General features: G+C 42.0%; 1 protein-coding gene across 3 annotated transcripts in view; it reads right to left on the minus strand.

Moving 5' to 3' along the window:
• Rbp6 (RNA-binding protein 6) overlaps nucleotides 1–21,799 on the minus strand; it is an 895,262-nt gene that overhangs the window by 164,696 nt on the left and 708,767 nt on the right. For all 3 annotated transcript variants that reach the window (XM_078192887.1, XM_078192889.1, XM_078192890.1), the window contains one exon: nucleotides 12,765–12,813. In XM_078192887.1, the coding sequence (XP_078049013.1) occupies nucleotides 12,765–12,813 (49 nt within the window). The remainder of the gene's footprint in view (nucleotides 1–12,764; nucleotides 12,814–21,799) is intronic.

The raw sequence follows: 21,799 nt of genomic DNA on the forward strand, positions 1-21,799 counted from the left end.
ACGCATGCAGTACGCTGCAAGATGCAATTATACGCTAGTCGGTAAACCAGTCATAATCAAACAAAAACGGAAGGATATAGTATGAACGAAGATTGGAAAAGAAAGCGCTATAGATAGCGTCGGATTGGCAAAGTGGCGTGACTGTTTCGTTCCCTCAATATTTTAGAATCTTTAGGAGGTCCTGCAGCTACGATATAGCGCGGAGCGGATGTAATGCAGGTGACAATTGGAGCGTGTCGATGCGCTGTTCCGAGATTCCCATAATATAATGGGCAGAAACTCTCTTCCAGGGTCTGAACTAGCGGATTTCTTTTCCACCGGAAACCTTCCGGATTATGTTATGCATGGTGGATGTCGTAGCAGTGAATCGTACGCTATCTCGCTGATAAATATTCCCTATCTTGTCCCTGGATCCGGATTTACGGAAATCAGACGACGAAGACGACGACGACGACGACATCGAAGGCGCACCCCCACCGCCGATCGTCGACATAGAAACGCAAGAATCAATTCTATGCGCGGCGGGAACGGTGTCGCTTACATTACTGATAATAGAATCCGCAGGACCATTCTTCGATATGAAATTTATTCCCCCGTCAAACAAGCTTACCTCCAAGCCAAGCCAGCAAGTCAAACATCGGCGCGGCGTCGAATACTTTTGCGATTGTCTGACATGTTCTACTGTTTTCGTTGACAGAGATTGGTAAACCATCGAGGAGGTTTCCGGCATCATGATCTTGTTTCTCGGTGGTTCGGCTTTTATAGACGCCGTGGGATTTTCTAATCACGCTGGAGTGCACGTCTCGAAATATTTTTGTAGTGTTTAATGATCGTTAACCGTACCAATTAGGGAGGAATAACTGCTTCCTGTTATTGCATCGCGAGGATTTCATGCCCGCCACGAGCTTAATGCGCCGGCAGTGATTAGGAGTTCGTTAAGCTTCGAATTAAATTACCAGTTCAGCCGCGAAGATAATATTAATCAGCGTCGACAATGATTTAGTGCGTATTAACGGCAACGATGCGGCTGTCTGTCTAAATTCACGACGCGGTTTCATACTTAAACAACTTGGTTCACTTAGCGTGTTTTCATCTTCGATACCTTATCAATCGAAGTTCACACACTGATACTTCTTTTTGACATAATTGTAATAGGAGCAAATCCGAAATTTTAACGTAATCTTATCGTCTTGATCCTGGATTAAAAAGAACTCTTCTTTGACACTAAACCTATCAAGCTGTAAAAAGCTATTTATTTATGAAAAAGTTTCTATTTCAGCAACTCTAAAATAAAAAATGTAAAATCGTAATTCAACAAGATACAGCGACAATTTCAAGTCGATTGATCCTAACTTCGGAAATATAATGAATTTTTATTTATTTTAGAGATTATAGTAGTATACATATTACAAGATTATACGATAGAATGAACAGTCATGACAGAAAAGATGGAACTCCACCATTAATGCTAAAGAAATAGTGAAGTGCATTTTTCTTACGATAATACAAAAAACAAAGTTTTCATACAGATATTACTATTTTTTTTAATAATAGGACCTTAGTACTTTAACACCAACATAAAAAGTAAGTTAAAAAATTAGATAATCTTCTTCTATAAACGAAATTAAACAATTTTCTAAGAATACTATATATCTGTCTGTCTCAAATCTGGAGCAAATTTTACATTCTATAGATTTTGTAAAATAAAATAACAAACAACCCCAATACTTGCATTCTCTAAATTACGTAAAATGTATAAAAAGGGCTTAACTCTGTCGAGTAAATCGTAGCGTCCCTATACCAATTTTGTCCATTGTAGGCACATTCGATTAACCACGAGTACCTCTGTATTTCCGAGCCGTTATAGATCGCGGTAGGTAGCCGATTCATCGATCTCGTCGACGAAGTTCCATCAGTAGCGAAATTCGAAGAAATCGGCTCTGGGAATCACAACCGTGCCCGAGGAGCGTGAAAGACCGGCGAAATTCAGTGGCCTGGCGTCGGATCTCGAAATAGGGAGTCGTCAATAATTCTCGAGGGGGGTGCCGCGGCCGGGCGAGAGAGTCTTGGTGGGGGGTTCGGGATCAGCGACGTATTTAGGCTGAATCGGACGGCGCGGCGCGCGGCGCGCGGCTTGCACGACGACGATGGGTAGCGGAGCCCTGATCCTTTACGTAACATCCACGACCTGGAACCATCCATCGTTCAGAAGTTTCGAAAGCAGTGGCTGGGCGACTTCCACGTCGGAGTTTTCGAAAGTTGCAACGACGCGCGAAACCCTATTCTGATACTCCGCTCGGAGGCAGATACTCGCCAGGCGTTGGTGCCTGCTCTCCCAAAAGGCGATGCCTCGAGAGTTTCTTTGACCGACTAAAACCTCCCCGGACGAGGGAGAAAAATGTTCCGGGACGCGGGATCCTTCATAAAAGACACGATATTTTCATGAGAGCTCGTATCAACCTTGTGCACCGCCGGGGAAAACTTTTCAACACGCTTCGGCGAATACCGGAAATTTTTAACCCTCCGTAATTCAACCCCTCTGTCGTTCCGCGCCCGGCGTTCCGCGTGTTTGCACGCGTTTAAAGAGGAGCCCGCTACGTTTCTAATTTCTTTTCGATTTTTTGAAGTGAAACGGGAACGTTGCTCTCTTATAGCGTCGCGTAAATGCGACTGATATTCGAATGTTCCGAATATATTGGTTGCGAAGTCTATAGAGATCATGGTACCTCTGTGTCGTCGATGAAATTATGATATTACAGCCGACTCTATGTGAAAAATAATTCAATTTGTTAGTATATATATGTATTATGTGTATAATGAGGTGTCCCAAAAGTCACTCATAATTGGGAAATGAAGGGTTCCTAAGAAACTTTTCAAACAATTTTTTCCTAAGCAAAAGTGCAATCTGCGACTTGTTTACGAGTTATGAAAGATAGAACACAATATAATAAAAGAAAAAGGACCTAGTAAAAATCAGGGAAACCTTCTTAAGAAAACTTGATATAATATATATATATATACAACTGAAACAAATTTATTACGATCCATTCTTGTAGTAGAAATTAATTCTTTAGTTCCAAAGTTAGATCCTATTTTTTTACATCTTTATATCAACTGGGATTGTGCACGCCATAGAATCACAAAGAAATAGTCACGTGATAGTGACCGCAATCCCGTGGTCTATACAAATAATGAAGTGTGCTTCTTCGGACGTCCTTGATTTCTACATTTACTACAGAGTGCTTTACATTTTAACCTTTTCTTCTGTGGCAGGTAATTGTACTCGTACAATAGGCTGCGCTCATTTCGCATTAATGGTGACTTTGGTCTCGTTTAATCGACCCGATGACTGCACCCGCAATAATTTTCATGCTGTAGTAACTCCAATGCAAGAATAAAAATGGATAAACACGTTGCTGCATTTTTCTAAAGTAATTATTCTGGCGTAATTTCAATATTCAGTGAAACTCGTGAACATTGTTTCCTCATCACGTTACAAAACGCAGACAGTCGTAAGGGTTAGTCTATACGAACTTTAGAGCATCAATGTTTGCATAGAGATTTTTAGCAAACAAACTTTTCACTAAGCAAAAACCAAAGCAAAGTACCATTCCCGTAATCGGCGAAGCGCGCGCTCCCGAATTCAAAACGAAGTTGGAGCGTGTTCTGCTAAAGAGGCTCGCACACGGACGAATTCCGACGAGTTTCCTGAAGCTCCTTGTCATCTATCATTTCCAGGCAAGCAGCCACGAGGGCGACAGCGGCATTCGTCGGCGGATCCGAGGGAAGCAGGACGATTTCGTCAGTCGGATCGAATCACGGGGAATTGTGTCGCAACGCGAGCTTTCCGCTTTCTCTCTCCCTCTCTCTTTCCCTCTCTTTCGCTCGCTCGCTCTCGCGACACGCGTTCCACGGGGCCTGGCTGGCATCGATCGGCGGCAGCGCAATTACCAATCAAGAACCGACAACGCGGAACTCCGTGGAAATCAATCTCGGCTTTCCGCCCGACTAGAAGCCGGCGGACTGATTCCGGAGCTGATCTTAGAAGTTAGCTGTACAGAGGAGCCGGCGGTCGCGAGCGGATAGGACGGGAACAGTAGGCGAGAGGGAGCGCGACGGATTCAGTGACAGCAACCGTACGGAGTGCTAGAAACAGCTTGGAAACTATTTCGGACCGATCCGTAGGAAGTTCGAGCGGTCGCGAAACTATTCGAGTCGGAGAAATGGGCGCGACGCGGCTCCGCTCGCCTCTGTTCCTCGCCGCTCCACTCCGCTTGCCGTCGCTCCGCTCGGCTCCGCTCAGCTCCGCGCGGGCCACACCGCATACGTGCCGAAGTTACCGGGTACGGTTTACCGCGCGCCATGCGAGTCGCCCCTACCCCGAAGCGCGAATTTCTGCCCCCGACGCGGAAACTCCACTTCCTGCGCCCCATGCGCCCCCTTTCCGCCCTCCCTCGCAACCCGCCCACGCAACCGTCCGAATCGTCTGATGCCCGGGACCCGGGATTACGTCAAACCGGCATAACATATCCGGTCGCTCGCTCCCTGTCGCGTCAGCTTCCTAGAGTTCCCGAGACTTCGCGCAGATTCTCCTTGTCCAGCCGAATGGAAAGCCAACCGACCCGCCGGTAATTGCATCTACCTCCTCAGCCGGCACACCGCACCCTCTCTTTCTCCTCCCACGCGTCGCTGACACGGAATTCCGAGCTTCGTTAAGTCGAGACTTTGCGACACGGTTCGTCTGTCACGATTAGACTGCCCGACCAACTTTACCTGATTCTTTGGAAGACTCTCGGGACACCGAGGGATTAGACGCTGTCATGCGGTGGGAACTGGACGAAAACCAGGCTGACTTTGTTTGAACGCTGATGGCTGGATGGAGCCCTATGGTGCATTGATGCGATTGCCAGATGGCGGGAACGTGGAGAGTTTGAGCTCTTCAAGGATTGCTCCTGATGATTTCATTTGGAGAGACTTGTGTTCGTTCAGACAGTTTACTAAATTTCTAGAAATGTTTTTAACTCTTTCTATTACCGGTTCTTTTACAGCTACATTGGCTAACGTTAATAAATTCCTACGTGATCCAGGTAATTTATATTTATCGTTTGACAACCTTACGTCAATAATTAAATATTGGCAAAGGAACATCTGTAGTAATGTCTATATTTAGTAGACCATGTTCTTAATTTTCATAACGAGTCTGGCACGATATTGTAGTGTAAGCAGTTAAACTTTTTTTAATTAAACTTTCCACGAATGTATAGATCTTATGCAATCATGGCGAAAATAAATAAAAAGATTATAACAATTTAAGAACATCGGTGGAGAGAGAATCCAATTTCTGAATTATCACCAGCTAGCAGAAGATCAGATAAAAAGTTTGAAGGTACTGGAGAAAATTAAAATATCATTATGCGAGAGCCTATAAAATCTTACATTTAAAAATCTTTCGCAAATTTCTGAAAGTTATTCATTCAGAGTTTCACGTTTTCTTGTTGATATTCCGGTGCGCGAGCAAAGATCAATGGAGCACAACGCGAATGACGTATGGCGTGCAGACTCTTCGCCCCTTTTCATTGACTTCTCAAGTGTTATTTGACTTGCGTCTGTGTGGAACTTGGAACAGAGGGATGCTTCCACTGTTAAATTAGGGATTTAATCACGGAACGGTACACTAAGGAATTTTACACTCGAACAAGTTCAAGTTTGTGAATGTAGGGGAGCTACGAGCTAATGTTCTTTACGGTTTAGAATCTACATTCCATTGATCTCTACACACTTCGTTATTCCGCTTGAAATCTCTGCGTTTCGAAGTCTCGGATCTCTCTGTGGTACAATTCGTTTCACAAGAAAACGTAAAAATAATTTCGTGTTCATTAGAACGTTTTAGAAAGCTGATTTAACATGCGTAACCTTTCTATCATTTCGAAAAACGAATAACACTTACGAAAATTCCTACAAAATTTCCAGCTTGAGGATATAAACAGTCATAAACCTCGCGGAATCTAGATAGCAAATTATGAATTCCAAAAATCGTAAGGCGTCTTTATGAAACTCACACGGGCCCCAATTTTCTCGTTACACGGAACCGATCGCGATGGGTGAATAACAGAGATTCAATGAACGCCGGTAAGTGGACGTTCCTTTGACGCGTGTTCACACATGAGTAAGCAAGTCCTTCTTTCGAAGCATCGCCGTTGGGCAATCAGGGAGGACAGAGCTGGATATCGAGGGCGGGGTGTAGGAACATATATGTTCTACCTAGGTGCAATGTGCCAGCAATTTATGACAAGGTAGACGCGCGACATATACACAGCCACAAATATTCAAGTATATAGACGCGGATACACAAGAGAGAGGAAAGAGATGGAAAGAGAGAGTGAGGGAGAGAAAGAGGAAGAGAGAGAAGTTGGGAGAGCGAGAGGGAAGAAGAAAGCAGCTTCGAGTTGCGTCTGCCACGAGAGACGAAACTACGGACCCATGGGTTTCGCTGGGGCTTGTAGGTGCGGTGCCCTATCCTCGCGTAAGGGTGGAGCCCACCAAGAGAAAATCCTTTGGCCAGCGAAGCTTGGATAATCGCGCCCCGAGCTATGATCGCGCCTCCTCGCCGGCTAGCACGGCAGAGAGAAGATACGCTTTGCTGCAATTGCAGGCTGCCCATCCGCGTGGAAATCATAGCTCGCTGCGGGACTCGAAATTGTCCGGAAACGCTCGGATTCTTCTTTCACCGAGGCAACTTCTTCGGGGATTTGGACGTAAAAAGGTCGGCAACGGGAACATCGACAAGGATCTCGCTCTGTAATTCCACCGACCGGCTCTGGATCGTTGTTCCAACGGCGCGAGGCGAGACGAGGCGAGGCGAGGCGACCCGGTCGATCCGCGCAGATCGAAATCGAATCTGGCCTGGAGAACGTTACGACCTTGAAGAGACCCGAGCTCAACCCGCCGCTAGCAGCCGGCTATCAAAGAAGCGATCTTGATCCCCTCCTCTCCTCTCCTCTCCTCCTAGGAAACGATCCCTACCCAACCTTTTATTCTGCGATCGACGCGCGTTTTACACTTCGCCACGATGTAAAGCAGCCGCATTTTAGGTTACCGTGCCGCCCCAGGCCCATAGTACGTCTTCGGCTTCGAGGCGCTCCTGTCGCTATGGAACTTATCGGGGAAGTAGCAGAAATCTCTTTTTCTCGTTATTCCAATGAAATAATCCTATTAAAAATAGCTCTATTCATAACTATTTGAATACCTCGTATTATCCGAACAATTAATACTGTGACTGGGAAATCATCACTTTAAAAAGTCCCATAAAGTCAAAGTAAAATAATTAATGAAACTAAAACAGAATAATTAAGAAGCATGAATTAAGATCATCCAATCTTTTAGAACAGATAAGGACAATGAATATTTATTGTATATATATTTAACTGCAAACGTTAAAAGCAGGCAACAAATTGTATCACCTATCTGGTAGTCTACGTGTTAATTGTTCACACGATATAAGACAGCAAGTAGGTGTTTAGCATTAGCGTATATGCCTACGTTTCAATTTTTTTTTAATTCTTAAATACAAATTCAATAATTCTGCACACTGTAAATATAAATAGCAAAAATTGGAAGTGTACCAGTAAAATATCGACTCGAATAATCGATACACCCCGCGAGAAGAAAATCTCACTAAAAACATCAGAAGGAAAAAGGGACCATTCCATCGCAAATAACCGTTGGAAGGACGTCGCATCGCGCGTCAAGTAACGAGGAGACAATGGGCACCGAATAAGATCCATCGGTGTCTCGTTGATTGCGGCCGAAGTTGCTCACGCAACGTTCACAGAAAATCCGACAATAATCCCCTTAGGGGTCACAGACCGACTATGGAAGTACCATATTGTGAAATCTGCCGGAGAGCAGAGATGTTCGAGGTTTGAGGCTCGCAGACTCGTCCGACGGGGGATGGTATTGGATGTCATCGCGAGAGAGATTACGCGCCGCTTTGAAAGAGCCCTCGGCCCCCTCTTCTCCAACCCCGCGTCGTTGCCTCTCTTTCTTTTTCCCACTTTGCAGCCGGTGCTCCTCTTTCTTCGCCAGAGGTACACCGCTATTTCACCTACTCCTTTCCTCGCTGTCGTCCGTTTGCTGAGACGTGCAACACATCGTTCCCGCTTCGCCTCGGCAACCTGCGCTGTTCGAATCGTCTCTCCCTCTCCCACCTTTCCCGTCTCTCTCTCTCTCTCTCTCTCTCGCCCCCACCCCCCCCCCCCCCCCCCCCCCGGCGGGCGGCGAGAAACCCCTGTGGCATTGAAGGGAGCCAGCTTTCATATCCCATTTGCCCCTATTTTTCATAAGCGATATTAGAATCTATCACTGAGACCCGGCAGGCACTCTACTCGAGAGCAGAAGGGATGGAAACGAAGGGCGAAGGGCGAACGGTGCGAACTCGTGGCGGGAGCTCGGATACCGTTAAAAAAGATAGAGAGACTCCCGATTATCGGTCGGGTGGGATACCTCGATCGCTGACGATTATCGATCCCATTCAAGCCACGACGTGAATGGATCCAGGCTCGCGACACCGAGACCCCCCTCCCATTCGTATTCTCCCTCGCCACCCTCCTCCAGCCCCGGCCCTCATCTACCACTCGTTCTTTCCTCGCCGTCACGGTCTTCTTCCGTTGTACAAGGAGGCGAGAGCCGAGTCCGCGTATATATTACATTAGGAGTCTGATATTTCATTCATCCCGACCTTGGTTACCTCAGTCGAGCGATCTCGTCCCGCCTAGCGTCGCGCGGCAGCGCGTCTCTTCGCCCGCTCGATCCGCGCCGACTTTTCGAGCCCGATGCCACGATTAATTTTATCCGGGCTACCCTTAACATTTACCGTTCGGCATTCGTTAGCGTTCGAGTAATTGTGTCGACGTTCCGCTCTTGAACTCTGTCCTGTCGATTCCGATGGAGATCCACTCTTATAAGCTTTTGCCCGACGGTGAAAATTGCTGCACTTCTCGAAGCTGTTGTCAAATCTAGTATTCAATTGGACTCTCGTAGTGCTAGATTAAATTTAATCAATTTTTTAGTAATATGTATTAATAGTTGTTACTTGAGTTCATTGATTCCACTGTTACTATACAATGATGAGTTATTTATTACATTTATTCTAACTTATGCTTCGATGAAGATACATTTCTTTTGGAATCCATAAACCAAAATGTGAAGCTATTCGTTTTGCGAGGTTTAGTGTTATTGGTAGAACTATCAGACGGGTTGACATAACTTTGACTTTGCTTTTTTCCATCACGATTATCATGGTTGCAGAAAAGTCTTTTTAATCTAATTTCTATGTAAATTTTTTCAATCGAGCAAAGAATGCAATTTTTAAGGCGAATGCACACGTTCGGTCGTTTACGTCTGACGCTTATAGGAAATCCTACCTTTACGCACAGGACAAACTCGCCCCTAAATTGCGGCCGATCGCGTGACGCATAACAATAAGCGATCGCGGCGGTCGGTTACGCGGCCTTTTATTCAGGTACGATTAACATAAAGAACGAAAGAAGCGACGCGTGCCAGGAATCGGAACCGCCCGAACATTCGCATCCCCGTTGCGTTTGTGTATAAACGTCGCTGGAATGAATTCCGACCGCGGGGGAAATATGAAAATGTGGAATCATCCTGCCTCGATTAGAATCGAAACGGAACCGGGGCCTATAAAATTACCATAGCCCATCTCTCAACCTATATTCTTCTGTACAGACCGTGCAAACCGCCGCGAATATCCGGGGTGCATTGCATGATCAAACGGAAGAAACGCCAATGAAAGTCTACTTCATCAGAGAACGTACGTATACCGGGATGGTTCTGACTTTTCTAGGCAAATTGTTTTCTACGGTACGTGATTGTGTTTCGGTTGATCTTGTGCTTTCCGAACTTGCGGAGAAGTATAGCGAAGCAAATACATTTATCATAGTTCGCACGTATTTGAGACAAAAATAAGTAGATAAAATGCGAAACGAAAAACGAAATATTTAAGTATTGGTTTGTTGAACATCCAATGGACAAACTTTTTCAGGTATCTGGCAATCTAGACCTATTATCTAATTTTTATACTTCTTTTTTATAAGAATAGATAACAAGATTCAATTTCCATAGGACAGAAGCTTTATGCATGCGTAGAAAATAAAACATACTTTCAAATGTAATGATGTCCATGCGATTCGATATTACACACGTCTCGCAATTTACGCGGCACAGTTTACGCAGCAAATACACTTAACCCTTTGCACTCCGCTGTCCCCTCTCAGGGGACATCGAAATTCTAGCATACCACTCAGCTGTCCCCTCTCAGGGGACATTCAAGTTTATTAGTGATTATGGGGAATTGAGTTATTTCAGCGCAACTTTTTGAGACATGCATGTTTGTCTGAAGTTTCCTTTTGAAATGGCACAAGAAATCAAATTAAAATATTGTTAAATTACTAAGTATAAACAAAAACTGTAAGCGGGTTTTGTGTCAGACGAGAACGTGAGAGGCGTGCTCACGACGGTCCGAGCACTTGTCAACGCCACTTGAAAAGAGCGATAAGGAGAGTTTGTAGAAGAAAGGTCGGCATGCGAATATAGCACGCACTGTATAGTGTGAGTTATAAATAAATATATATATATATAAATATATATTATAAATAAACAAGTCTAAATCTGGAGGAAAAGATTTTCAAAGCTGAGCTCAGTCTGAAACTTCGAGCAGTACACATAGAACTAAAGAGTGAGAAAATCGGAAAAGTGATTCTTTCCTTAGTGGATAAACAAACAAAACAAACAAATAATGAAACGCCAATGACACACCACAAGTTTGTCAAAACACTAATTGACCAATTGTGGGGCGATTTTCGCGTATCCAGAACGCGTCCATCCACATCTTCTGCGGACAATAGATTAGACAACAAATAATATAATATTGTTAATATTGTTAATAATATTGTTCTAACAGGAAAACATCTGGTGGCAGGCGTCAAATAAATTATTATTGTCAAACATGCACTAATGAGCCTACAATGCATATTGGGGAGTGTTTCAAAATTTATCATACTGTACAAAATTATAAACAATAATATATTCATTTTTTTGCAAATTTACATTCCTCGATCTCAACCAATTCATATAAGACCAATATCATTATAATACGTTACTTAGTTCCAAAATTATAATAAATAATACGGGGGTTTGTAAATGTTTGTTTCTGCCGTAAAGTGCCGCTGAGTAGCTGGTAGCCAATGCCCAAAATCGTTCGGAGTGCAAAGGGTTAATATAATGCGAAACTTTTTATACGCGGAATTGATTTAGAAGTTCCTATATGTTTTAAAATTAACAGTTCTAGGCATGACATTTTTTCGATATCAGTATGCTCCAAGACGGACAAAGCTGAAATTTTTCAGCAGAAATATACAATTTAGAAATATACAATAAATGAAGGTAATGCAATGTGTAACTTTTTTATTATCTAATTTGTCTTAATAAGACTTTTGCCAATGCATTTATGAGATTTTTCTGATTGAAAAAAGATATAATGTTTATAATATTTCAATGATCTCTGACAAAAATATAAATATACTTTTCATATTAATATTAACTTAAATACATTAGGAAAGCACTGAAACGTCATCTCTGACGAAATTTGTATTCTTTTAGTTTATTACTTTCTCATCTATATGGTTGTCGTTATGAATATTTATTCATATATGTAAAACGACATATTGTAAATATATAATTTATTTATTATTTAGTACAGACTAAAAAAATGAAAATTTCATTTAGGATTTATTATACGTGGAACGAATATTAGCGAATATTAACACTTTACCGACCGGTAGTTTATAAATTGGTTATCATGGTAACCAATAATTTAATATAAATTATTAAGAAAAACGTGTTAGATTGTAAAATCGTAAGCTTAAATGCTACTATATAATTTTCTAAATATTACATATCTGTCACAATTAATAAAATAAATAAAATCAAAATAGAAACGAAAATTTAACATTAAGCTAAATTTTTACGACCGGTCGATAAAGTGTTAACATAGTGTGTCCGTGACTATTAAGAGATTCAATAACTATGTAATCCATAGTTATGACGATCCGTAGACTAAATAATTAATACAATTCTTCTCTGAGTAATGAATGTTGAGTATTTCGAAGATCTCTTTCATTTTCTGCATCTTTCCGGCACCGGACTATCAAGGTAGCGCGATTAGACGTAAAATCGTAAGGACTACGTAGGGCGCGGCTTGAATCGCCCAATCATCGTCGTGATTAACACAGCGATTGATCACAAACGTCAAATTAATGTTATTTATCTTTGGCTGCGCCGAGGCCGGCGCATTGACGTCGTGTATTATCGTAATTACTAATTATAGTTTCGAGCGAGCTCGTTAATTCGCCGATCCGCGATCTCCGAGCGAAATGCCAGTATTATTGACTTGCTAAACAGAATAGTCTCGACCATATTTTCAACATATTTGCGCGCAGCGAAGTTCCGCGTTGCGCTGCGGCCGGGGCGCGCACTGAAATTCGCCGGCGTACCCGCGTGGTCAGCACTCCTCTCACGTTTTAACGATCATCGGTGATTAAACAGTAATTACCAGCCCCCTGCGACCTCTCCCTCCTGTCTCTCTTTCTCTCCCTTTCTCTTTGCCCCCACCCCGTCGGTCCCCCGTATCGAATTATTGTACCACGCGGGTAGAACCGGCTTCAGAGAAAATCATAAATTTCACTCACCTCGGTGCCGGTTTGTCTGCTTGTCGAACATCAGCATGGCATCCTCGATCTGCAATTTCAATAAAAACACGTTAATTAGCGCGCTTCCATGCGGCGAGAGGCTTGAATTTAATTTAACGCGGCCCGACCGCGTAACGCACGTATTATATTCAGTTTGTTGGAAAACGCGATGATTCGGCTCGATACTTCGATTACATTTTTCGAATTCTCGTTAACCGATCGACCGTGATGCTGCAGACCTGTGCCCGATAGGCGATCACCAATCGACTTTACCCGGTGTAATCAGAGTAACATTTATTCCGATCCGTTGCGAGTTTATTAACGCTCACTCGAATAGTCGATCGCAGAAAACTGAAACCGATCGTAGTTTCCTGAATGCTGGAAACTCCCGAGCGCCGTTCAAATTCCAGTTAATGATCGTTTTAATTTCTGCACTTTCATACTTCCACACGTTTGGCAAGTGAAGTTTGTTACTATGGGATGACCAATTGTCGTGCCTTTGTTTTGTTTTCATGCAGAATCAATGATATTTATCGAATAAAACACGAAATGATATTATCCAAAAATAAAAAAAAATCATTCAGTTTTCTACATATTTTTCTATTCTCATGTTTTTAGTTTCCTGTCAACAGGTAGACTGATAAGAGGAAAGTTTCCGATGTCTCCGTTGGCGGGAAATGCGCATTTATAACGAGACTAAGTGAACGATCAGGCTGAAAAGCGATCCGTGAATAATCCTACGCAGAGAGTGCACTTCACCCATGCGACACGTTCGGCGATGAATTTATAACGGAAAACTAATGGCCGCTAGAGAAATTGTTCTCCGCGAGAGGAGCCACGTCGCGGGAGATTAAAACTTGGAACAGTTATAAATGTGTAGGGTATCTCTCTGGGAGGGCAGACCGAAACGCGAGGCTTCAGACTTGGGATATAAAAGGCCACAATAAAATTACACATTCCTTCTGCCTCGTGCAATTTTAAACAAGGAGAGTAGGTTAGCGGTGCATGCTATACGTCATAGGATACATAGACTAAAACCGGTTATACATAGAACGGAGGCACCCGACGATTAATCTCACAGTCTTATATCACTATTGTCAATAGCTGTTAGACATGTGTGTAGCAAATATTTACTTTTTCTGTCAGAGTTTCATTTGCAACCACAACGTGTTCCCCGAAACTTTAACCACACAGCTGTGGCGCCGCTTTTGAGAACCCGCAGCTATTTGTTGAGCAAGTGTCGTTGTTAAAATATTGAATGAAAAAGATGGTTTCATTTCATAAAATTAACAATTTTATTATTAAGATTTACTTTTTTATGGATGACAAGTATAGTCGGTATGACACGAAATACTGCCACTTTTCCATGACGAGTATACTCGTTACGACATGAAATACTGCCACTTCTCCATGACAGGTATACTCGTTAAACACAGCTAACTGGTTAAGAAAGCTGAAGCGCTGCTTCTGTTACGATCTCCGGAATGGAATTATGTTAAGCATGTATTAAAGAAGGAAACTAAAGGGGTAGTAGTAAGACTTCCAAATACACTGACAGAAATTACCAGTCGTTCCTAGACCGTGATATTGCGAAAGTAAACTCCTCTGCATGTCAACAGCAACCTGAAGCACCCTATTGAAAGCTTTATAGATCGTAAACAACGTGAGGAACGTAGAACATGGAACGAATTTTTTAACTGGCGATGACTCCAGCTGCGATGACGCTAGAACGACCGGTGGAAAATGAGAAGAAAAACTATTATGAAAAGCATTCTTTCGAGTAAAAGCTTAGATTTTTGTTGTTAATCTAGTGAATCTTTCTAAACTGTCATTGTTAAAATGTTACTTTAGAAGACATTTATTTGTTATATTACGTTGGAAACTATGAAATGGGCGCCGCAGCTGAGCACAGACTAAACAAAATCGCCCCTTTCATAGTTTCCAACCCAATACTATCTTCTCGTTTACATATTTATGCATTATCATAATAGCAATATCAGTGGCAATAATTTCTGTTTTAACGTCTAACAAAATTGACAGTGATTGCATTTAAGGGTTGATGTACTCCTATGTACGTTTATATCTAAACAATTCTAAAATACATTCATTTTTGCGATGCCTCGAACAAAAACATTAGTATAGACAGACGACTATAAATTAGTACATATTTGTAAACACGTATAGTACAAACTTCGAAATTTTCGAATGGAGTTGTCTCTACACACGTGTAGAGCTCGAAAGTCCCGAAATGGCTTCTTTTGGACAGTCCTCGGAGCAACACAGTGATCCGGTTTGCACAATGCAGTGACAACGTGTTATAACTTTTGAACCACTAGAGATGTGGCAATAAAATTTTGATTAAAAATAATGAAAACTAGTCATTTTTAGCTCATGGTAATTAAATATCTTTTACATTTGTTAAATTTGGATTGCTGTTTTCGATTAAAAAAAAATTGTTCATATGTAATTATACAAACTATTTTTTACATTTTAAATATGTATTTCATATTTATATTTCATATGTGTAACGTTTTATGCAACACGTTGTATGGAATACCGCAGCCAAGCGCGTCCGCGAGCGATGCATATCGTGGTCGCCTTTGAACAAATGCAACTTCCTAATTGGTTACTATAGAGACGCGATCTTCCACGGTTATTTAAAGCAAGCAGTATGGAAAATGTTCTCTTTTACTAGGACACGAAGATTGTTGCAGTACAAACAGAAAACTTTTATACATATTTTATACATACAATTAGTGTTATCTTTTTAATATTTTATTGTTAGTAATGACTAAAAAGATATATAATTTCTTATTAGGAAGGTACGACTTTTTAATATAAAAAAAACAGTGAAAATATGTAACACAGTCTGCAGGACAACTCGATGAAGGTAAGGAGTAATGTGATGCGAAATATTCTACTCCCAAAATTCTGAACGTTAAATGTTTATAGCAATTAAGATATTTATTCAATTTCATTAATTTGACAGACCTCCGTAGAAAAAATACAAATTAAATAATTATCAATTTGGAAAGATTGTTCTCTCCGTTAAATGATTTCCTCAAACTGGACCACTGTGTACCGGGAGGGAGGAGGGGATGTTTCCACAATCGAAAACCGATTGCATAAATTAACCGCAATAAATTCGTGGTTCCGGCCGCGGCTCGGTCCCAGAAGGCTTTTCGTAACGAAGGTTAGCCGAAGGTTATCCCTCGGCGATTCACCAGGAAGAGTGAAGTCCGCCGAATTAGAGATAGGACCGCTTGTATTCTTTGAGGAAGTACACGCGTGTCGTAAAGCACAGCTGGACCGAGATTTACGAAGCTAGGCGGCGAAGAAGGCGTGCACCAATGGGGGATTGAGAATAGCAGGAGTAGTCCGTTGGGGGGCTGCGAGGGGTACCATGGGGGTCGAGATGGGTCGGGACGGGCCGGGAATGGGGGGGGGGGGGGGTGTTGTCGGTAACTGAAGTGCGAGCGGGAGCGCAGAAGCGCAGGAGGCGGGAATGCGAGGCGACTACTAGGATTTATGGGACAGGAGAAACAATAGGGATTACCTTTACCCCCTGTCGCCCTACGAGTTCTCCTCCCCGCTTTGTTCTAGCCTACTTCCTGCGAAAGGACAGCGAGAGCCCGAGACGGTAGAAGTAGCGGCCACGCAGCACGTGAAAACGGGTCGGGAATTATTCCGCCGAGAATCCAGTGGAATCTCGATTAGCTGAATTAATCGGTAGACACTGGCACAAAGACGATCGGGGCTACGTGGATTATAGAATGATCACTTTAGCGATACCCGTTTCCGCGCCTCTCCGCTACGAGTATGTAAATAACTCAAACTTTATAAACACCTTGGTAGAACTTTTCAACAGATTTATTTGTCAGCATCCGCTTTAGATTTAGTATCATTGTAAATATTGTTTTGATCAGTTAATCTATCAATTCAATACTCATCATCACTTAACACTAAATTATTCGGCACTATTTGGCAAGTATTGCTATTATCGATTAATTTGTGATATTTTCCTTATTTTTATGTCATATGATATCTGTCATTAAGTGGATTATGATGGCTGTGGATTATGACCCTACACATTTTTTAATCCCCATTCGTGTAATTCTTTATTAACTAATCGAGTTTAAAATTTTTCTACGTAAACTTATTTGTACCTGTCAATTTGTAAATATGTAATAAATATATAACATTTACTGAAACTGTAACTAGCAGTAACTGGCAGTCCGGTTAAGGGTTAAGATTAATGTTAGATAATGAGCAATTGCTACGAAAACTATACCGACGACATTGTTTAGAAGAAGTAGATGTGAAAAATCATGAACAGACACGTCAGTCGAAGTTTCATACAGAATTTTATCAATCTTCTTTGTTTTTTATGTCAGCTTGGGATGAATAGAATCAGAATTTTCGTTCTCCGGTGAATTTTTCGTTTATCAGAAACAGTTTGGATGATCGATTTTGCGCAGTATCAGCGGCTGTCAGAAGCATGTTCTTGATATCATTTGTCATCGTCGACGAGAAGACTTTCGTATCAATGCTGCCATCGGCGATGTTGCAATTTTATCAAATAGAATATTTTAGATTTAGAATATTACGTACAGTAGATTTACAGTATGAAATATCATAAATATGTATGATAAGTAAATGATGCGGAGAAAAATTTAGTTGAAATTTGTCAATCCCAGAAGCAGGAGCAGATTTTATTGGAGAAATAGAGGACAATCACGATACTACAAAGATTTAAATCGTATTCTAAGATTTCGAATTGTGATCGTACTCTACATCTCGTCATTTTCATTTTATTCGAAGCGGCATTACAATGTTCGCGAACAACTTCGAGCAGGCAATGCGTTTCTCGAATGCAATTTTGATCAGTGGAGAAGCGGGTGCGATTTAAACAAGCGGGATTTTTCCGTGTTGCTCGCCAGAACTGTTGGCAGTTTTCACTAGACGCCGGTATTGCCGGGCGCGCCGACGGTCCCTTAATCGTCTGGATCCGAGGTCCGGTCTCTCTCGACGCGGGGTTTGTTTGAATATCGTTAACCGCTTCGCGAACGCAACAGGAGGCACGGGGATTGAAAACGAAACAGGGACAACGACGAAAAAAAGGCGAGCACCGGCACTGTGTTAGAGCCCCTGGTTCCTCGAGAATCCGCTTTGTTGACAGTAACGAGAGAAATAAAGAGAGAAAGGGTGAGGGAGGGAGTGAGAGAGAGAGAGAGAGAGAGAGAGAGAGAGAGAGAGCGAGAAGGGCAGTATCGTAACCGGCCGCGTATAAGCCGTCGTTCTTCGATGAAGAATTATTCAAAGCACGATCGCCCCACCGTGTCGCCGAGCCGTTTGTGTTTGTCCACGAAAAAGGTAACAGGGACGCGAGGGAAAAAAGGAACGGGGACATCGGAGGAAGATGACAGTTATTCATCGAGACAACCGATGTCCTGTTGCTTTGAGAGCCGCCGGGAAACGCGGCAAGGAATTGAGTCCCTTAGACGACGTTCGTTCCGTTTTTACTTTCAAAAGAAAAAGTAATATTATACGAAGAAAAGGAAGCGAGAGCATGAGGATACGCGCGAGAGGAGACCGGAGAAGAGAGACAGAAGGAAACCAGTTGAAGCTTTTAATGAAAACAGAGGAGGCATTGCAGCGTAAGGCAAGACTGACACACCGGGGGACCTCTCTTCATCGCAGAGACATCCCGCTTCTTACCCTTTTTGCACAAACTGTGTTCTTTATTTCGATCGCGTCACGATTTCGCATCTATGCATACCTGCTAGTTAATTGGAGATCCCGCTACTCACCTGCGCCCTTAAAAATTCTGGTATGAGGTGGATAAAACCGTGCGCTAACCGAATTTTTAGAAAATTGAGAATGTTTATGGAAATTATATTTTTGTCGGAAATTATTAATGAATGTCAAAGAAATGATGAAACAAGAAGTCGAACAAATACATCACAGAAAAATAAAACATTTTACTAGATCGAAAATAGAAACTCGCTAATTTTTTGTCTGAAGAGTGTACGAGGCTGAATTCACAGGAAAGTAACTCGAGCAAGTACAATAAAAATGACTGTGGCTTTGTTACAATTGTAAAATTAGCGCATAGATAAAAGGCGCCAAAGTTGGTCTATAGCGAATACTTTCTAAGTAGTTACAATTATCATTTGTCAGACCAGTATATATTTCTGGTGTCCAAAGCATAAATCTATAATATATATTGTTGAGCCAACAGAGATATTAAATTCACTATAAACATTTTACTTTGCACTTTTACCGACGACAATTTTTCTAAGCGAATAGATCTACACTCCTAAAAAGTCATCACGATTTCAATATACAGATCGAAGATGTGTCGAACACAAAGATAACATTTTCTTTATCCAGCAGAATTTCATGCATTTATGCTTAAATATAAAAAGACAGATATGCAAATAGGGAAATAATAGAGTGTAAAAAATAAACTAATGAAATACACAGTGTAGCAAAACAAGATTTTTGAATATTGGACAAGCATTTAACATTTTGTTTTCACCGGAAGAAATCGTTCTGTGGAATCAGACACAAAATTTTCGAGCCATTTGACAAAAGAAAGGTAAACGAGCACAGTGAATTCGAGTTATTGAAAAGATTCCTGGATATACGGATCCATATGGGGATCGGAAATTGCAAAATTTCGCGCGCGATCGAATTCGCTGATAATAGTTGGGAAGATTCTAATGTAAACACGGTGGGTGGTGAGCGACGAGTAAAAATAGATGTCAGCGAAATCGATAGACAAGATGTGGAGCGAAGGCGTAATGGGAAAGGGGGATGAATCGATTCTTACGGGAGCCGGCAACAGCGGAGAAAATAAATCTGACAGAAGCCAACAAACTGACAGGCACGTTGAGAAAAACTCCAGAAATAGAGGTCTTGATTGTTCGTTGCCCTAAAATTACTGAATCCTCTCACCAGTTTACTGCGTGACGATGAATTTTTTCTATATTTTTTTTTAATTCCGCGACCTCTTTCTTGTTGTCGATTTTACAAGTTTCGGTTGCAAAACACGACTCGCGACGGGGTATTTGTGTTTCCTTTAATCCGAGACACGGTCAGTTCCAGGTCCTGGTAAGAATAGGAACGAATATAATTGAAAGTAAGCTCCGGGAATGAAACAATATAAATTCTTAAAGGATCCTTTGTCGGCTCTCGGTTCCTTTGATTACTTCAATATTTAGTTCATCGCGGTCTGCTGCGTCGTATAAAGAAGTCGCGGAATTATTTCCACTTTTCTGCTCGCTTGATTCGCGTTAATTTGCGCATTATCCTCCGGGCAAATCGTGAAACCTTTCATGAATCTTAAAACCGGTATTCATTTTGCTCGATTGCACTGTCTATTCTGTTCTACCCTATCTCTCTCCCGGCTGAATTCATTCGGCGAAACTGCGAACGAAACCACCGCATTGTTATACTGACAGTAAAGTTAGTCCATAAGCAAACAAATAAATATGTAGTTGAAATTGAATTCCAAAGTCTTTCAAGTGATAGTCACTGACGTCTTACCGCTATACAAGTTGGTAAAGAGTTCAAGTAGTATAATTGTTCTATAGTCGGACCGTCAGTAATACTTAATACGGCAAGTACACACCTGTCGTTATGGATCTAGATTTAAGGAAGTACACAATATAGATCTTTGCGTCGGACGCCGGGAATATGTAGGTCTGACTAACGACAACTGTAACTACTTGGAAAGTATTCGCAGTAGACCAACTTTGGCGCCTTTTATTTACGACTTCGGTCTCGCACGCTGTTCAGATAAAAAATCAGCCAGTGTCTATTTTCAATCAGATTAAACATTTTACTTCTCTATGATACACTAGTTTAACCACTCGTCTTGTAATTTCATTGACAACACCATTCATTATTAATTTCGTACGAGAATGAAATATTTGCGATGTTAAAAAATTGGTTCGCAACCAGATTTCGTAATCTTTACAAAATTTTGGCACGATATTGCATAGCGAAGGGATAAAATACGAGATTATAAAAGTGGGTCAAAATTGTGGAATAGAAAATTGACCACAACTATTTCCGTTGGGAGGTTTGATGACCGTTTGCAAATCAGAAGAAAATTTTATATCGAGAGGGAGAGCACCAAGAAGCGAGCCCATCCTCGTGAGAGCAACAGTTGTTCGCCCATTTTCTTATATTCCCCGAGAACGCGGCGTTCGTCCGTGATACTCCGCTCGCTCATTTATGTATGGAAGCTCGTAACAGCCGAGCGAAACGAATTGCGTAAAACGACGTTATATAATGGAAGCCGGAGCAACTGTAATTTCTGGTGGTTGCCACATCGACGCGGGAAACTCGCGAACGAACAATGTCGAAAGGTTATGGTTAGGGAAGAAGAGAAAGACCAATGGGGGGGAGGGGCGGGGGGGAGTTGGTAGGAAAAGAGGAGGGTCGCTGTCCCCGAGGAGCAATCGACTTCTGGCGAGTGGGCGAGGTGTACCTTATTACAAGTTCGATTCTAGTCGTGTTACAGCTCCCCGTGGACCGTGTTGTAGATTGCTGTCTTACGAGTCCCGCCCTTTATACCTCAAGACGTTTCCCTTTTCGCAGACACACACACACACACACACACACACACACACACACACACACACACTTCGCATTATTTCCCGCGGCACCTTTCATCTCACCCCGCAAGCGCTGGCTTTCTTGTTTGGCAAACTAATTTAAAAGGGCGCCGCGAAACTAGGTCGGGAGAGCGTACCCTTTCCAGTGACCTTTCGATCACGACCTTCCCTCAGATTCGAATCTGTGACTTCGTTGCGTACGCAAATGCTGAAATCTGATTTCAAAAACTGACTGTGTACGTATTCATTTTAAGGGTAGGATTTTTCTGCTAAAAAATTTTTAGTGGTGTTACTTTTTCTCTAATATGACCAACTGCTATGAATCGTATTGTTAACCCTACGAAACCCGTTAAAATTGTAAGTTTTTAATAAACGATGATTTTTTAATTTATGATTATACAGATTCTA

This window comes from Augochlora pura, chromosome 10, assembly GCF_028453695.1.
Source record: "Augochlora pura isolate Apur16 chromosome 10, APUR_v2.2.1, whole genome shotgun sequence".
NCBI classification, from domain to species: Eukaryota; Metazoa; Arthropoda; class Insecta; order Hymenoptera; family Halictidae; genus Augochlora; species Augochlora pura.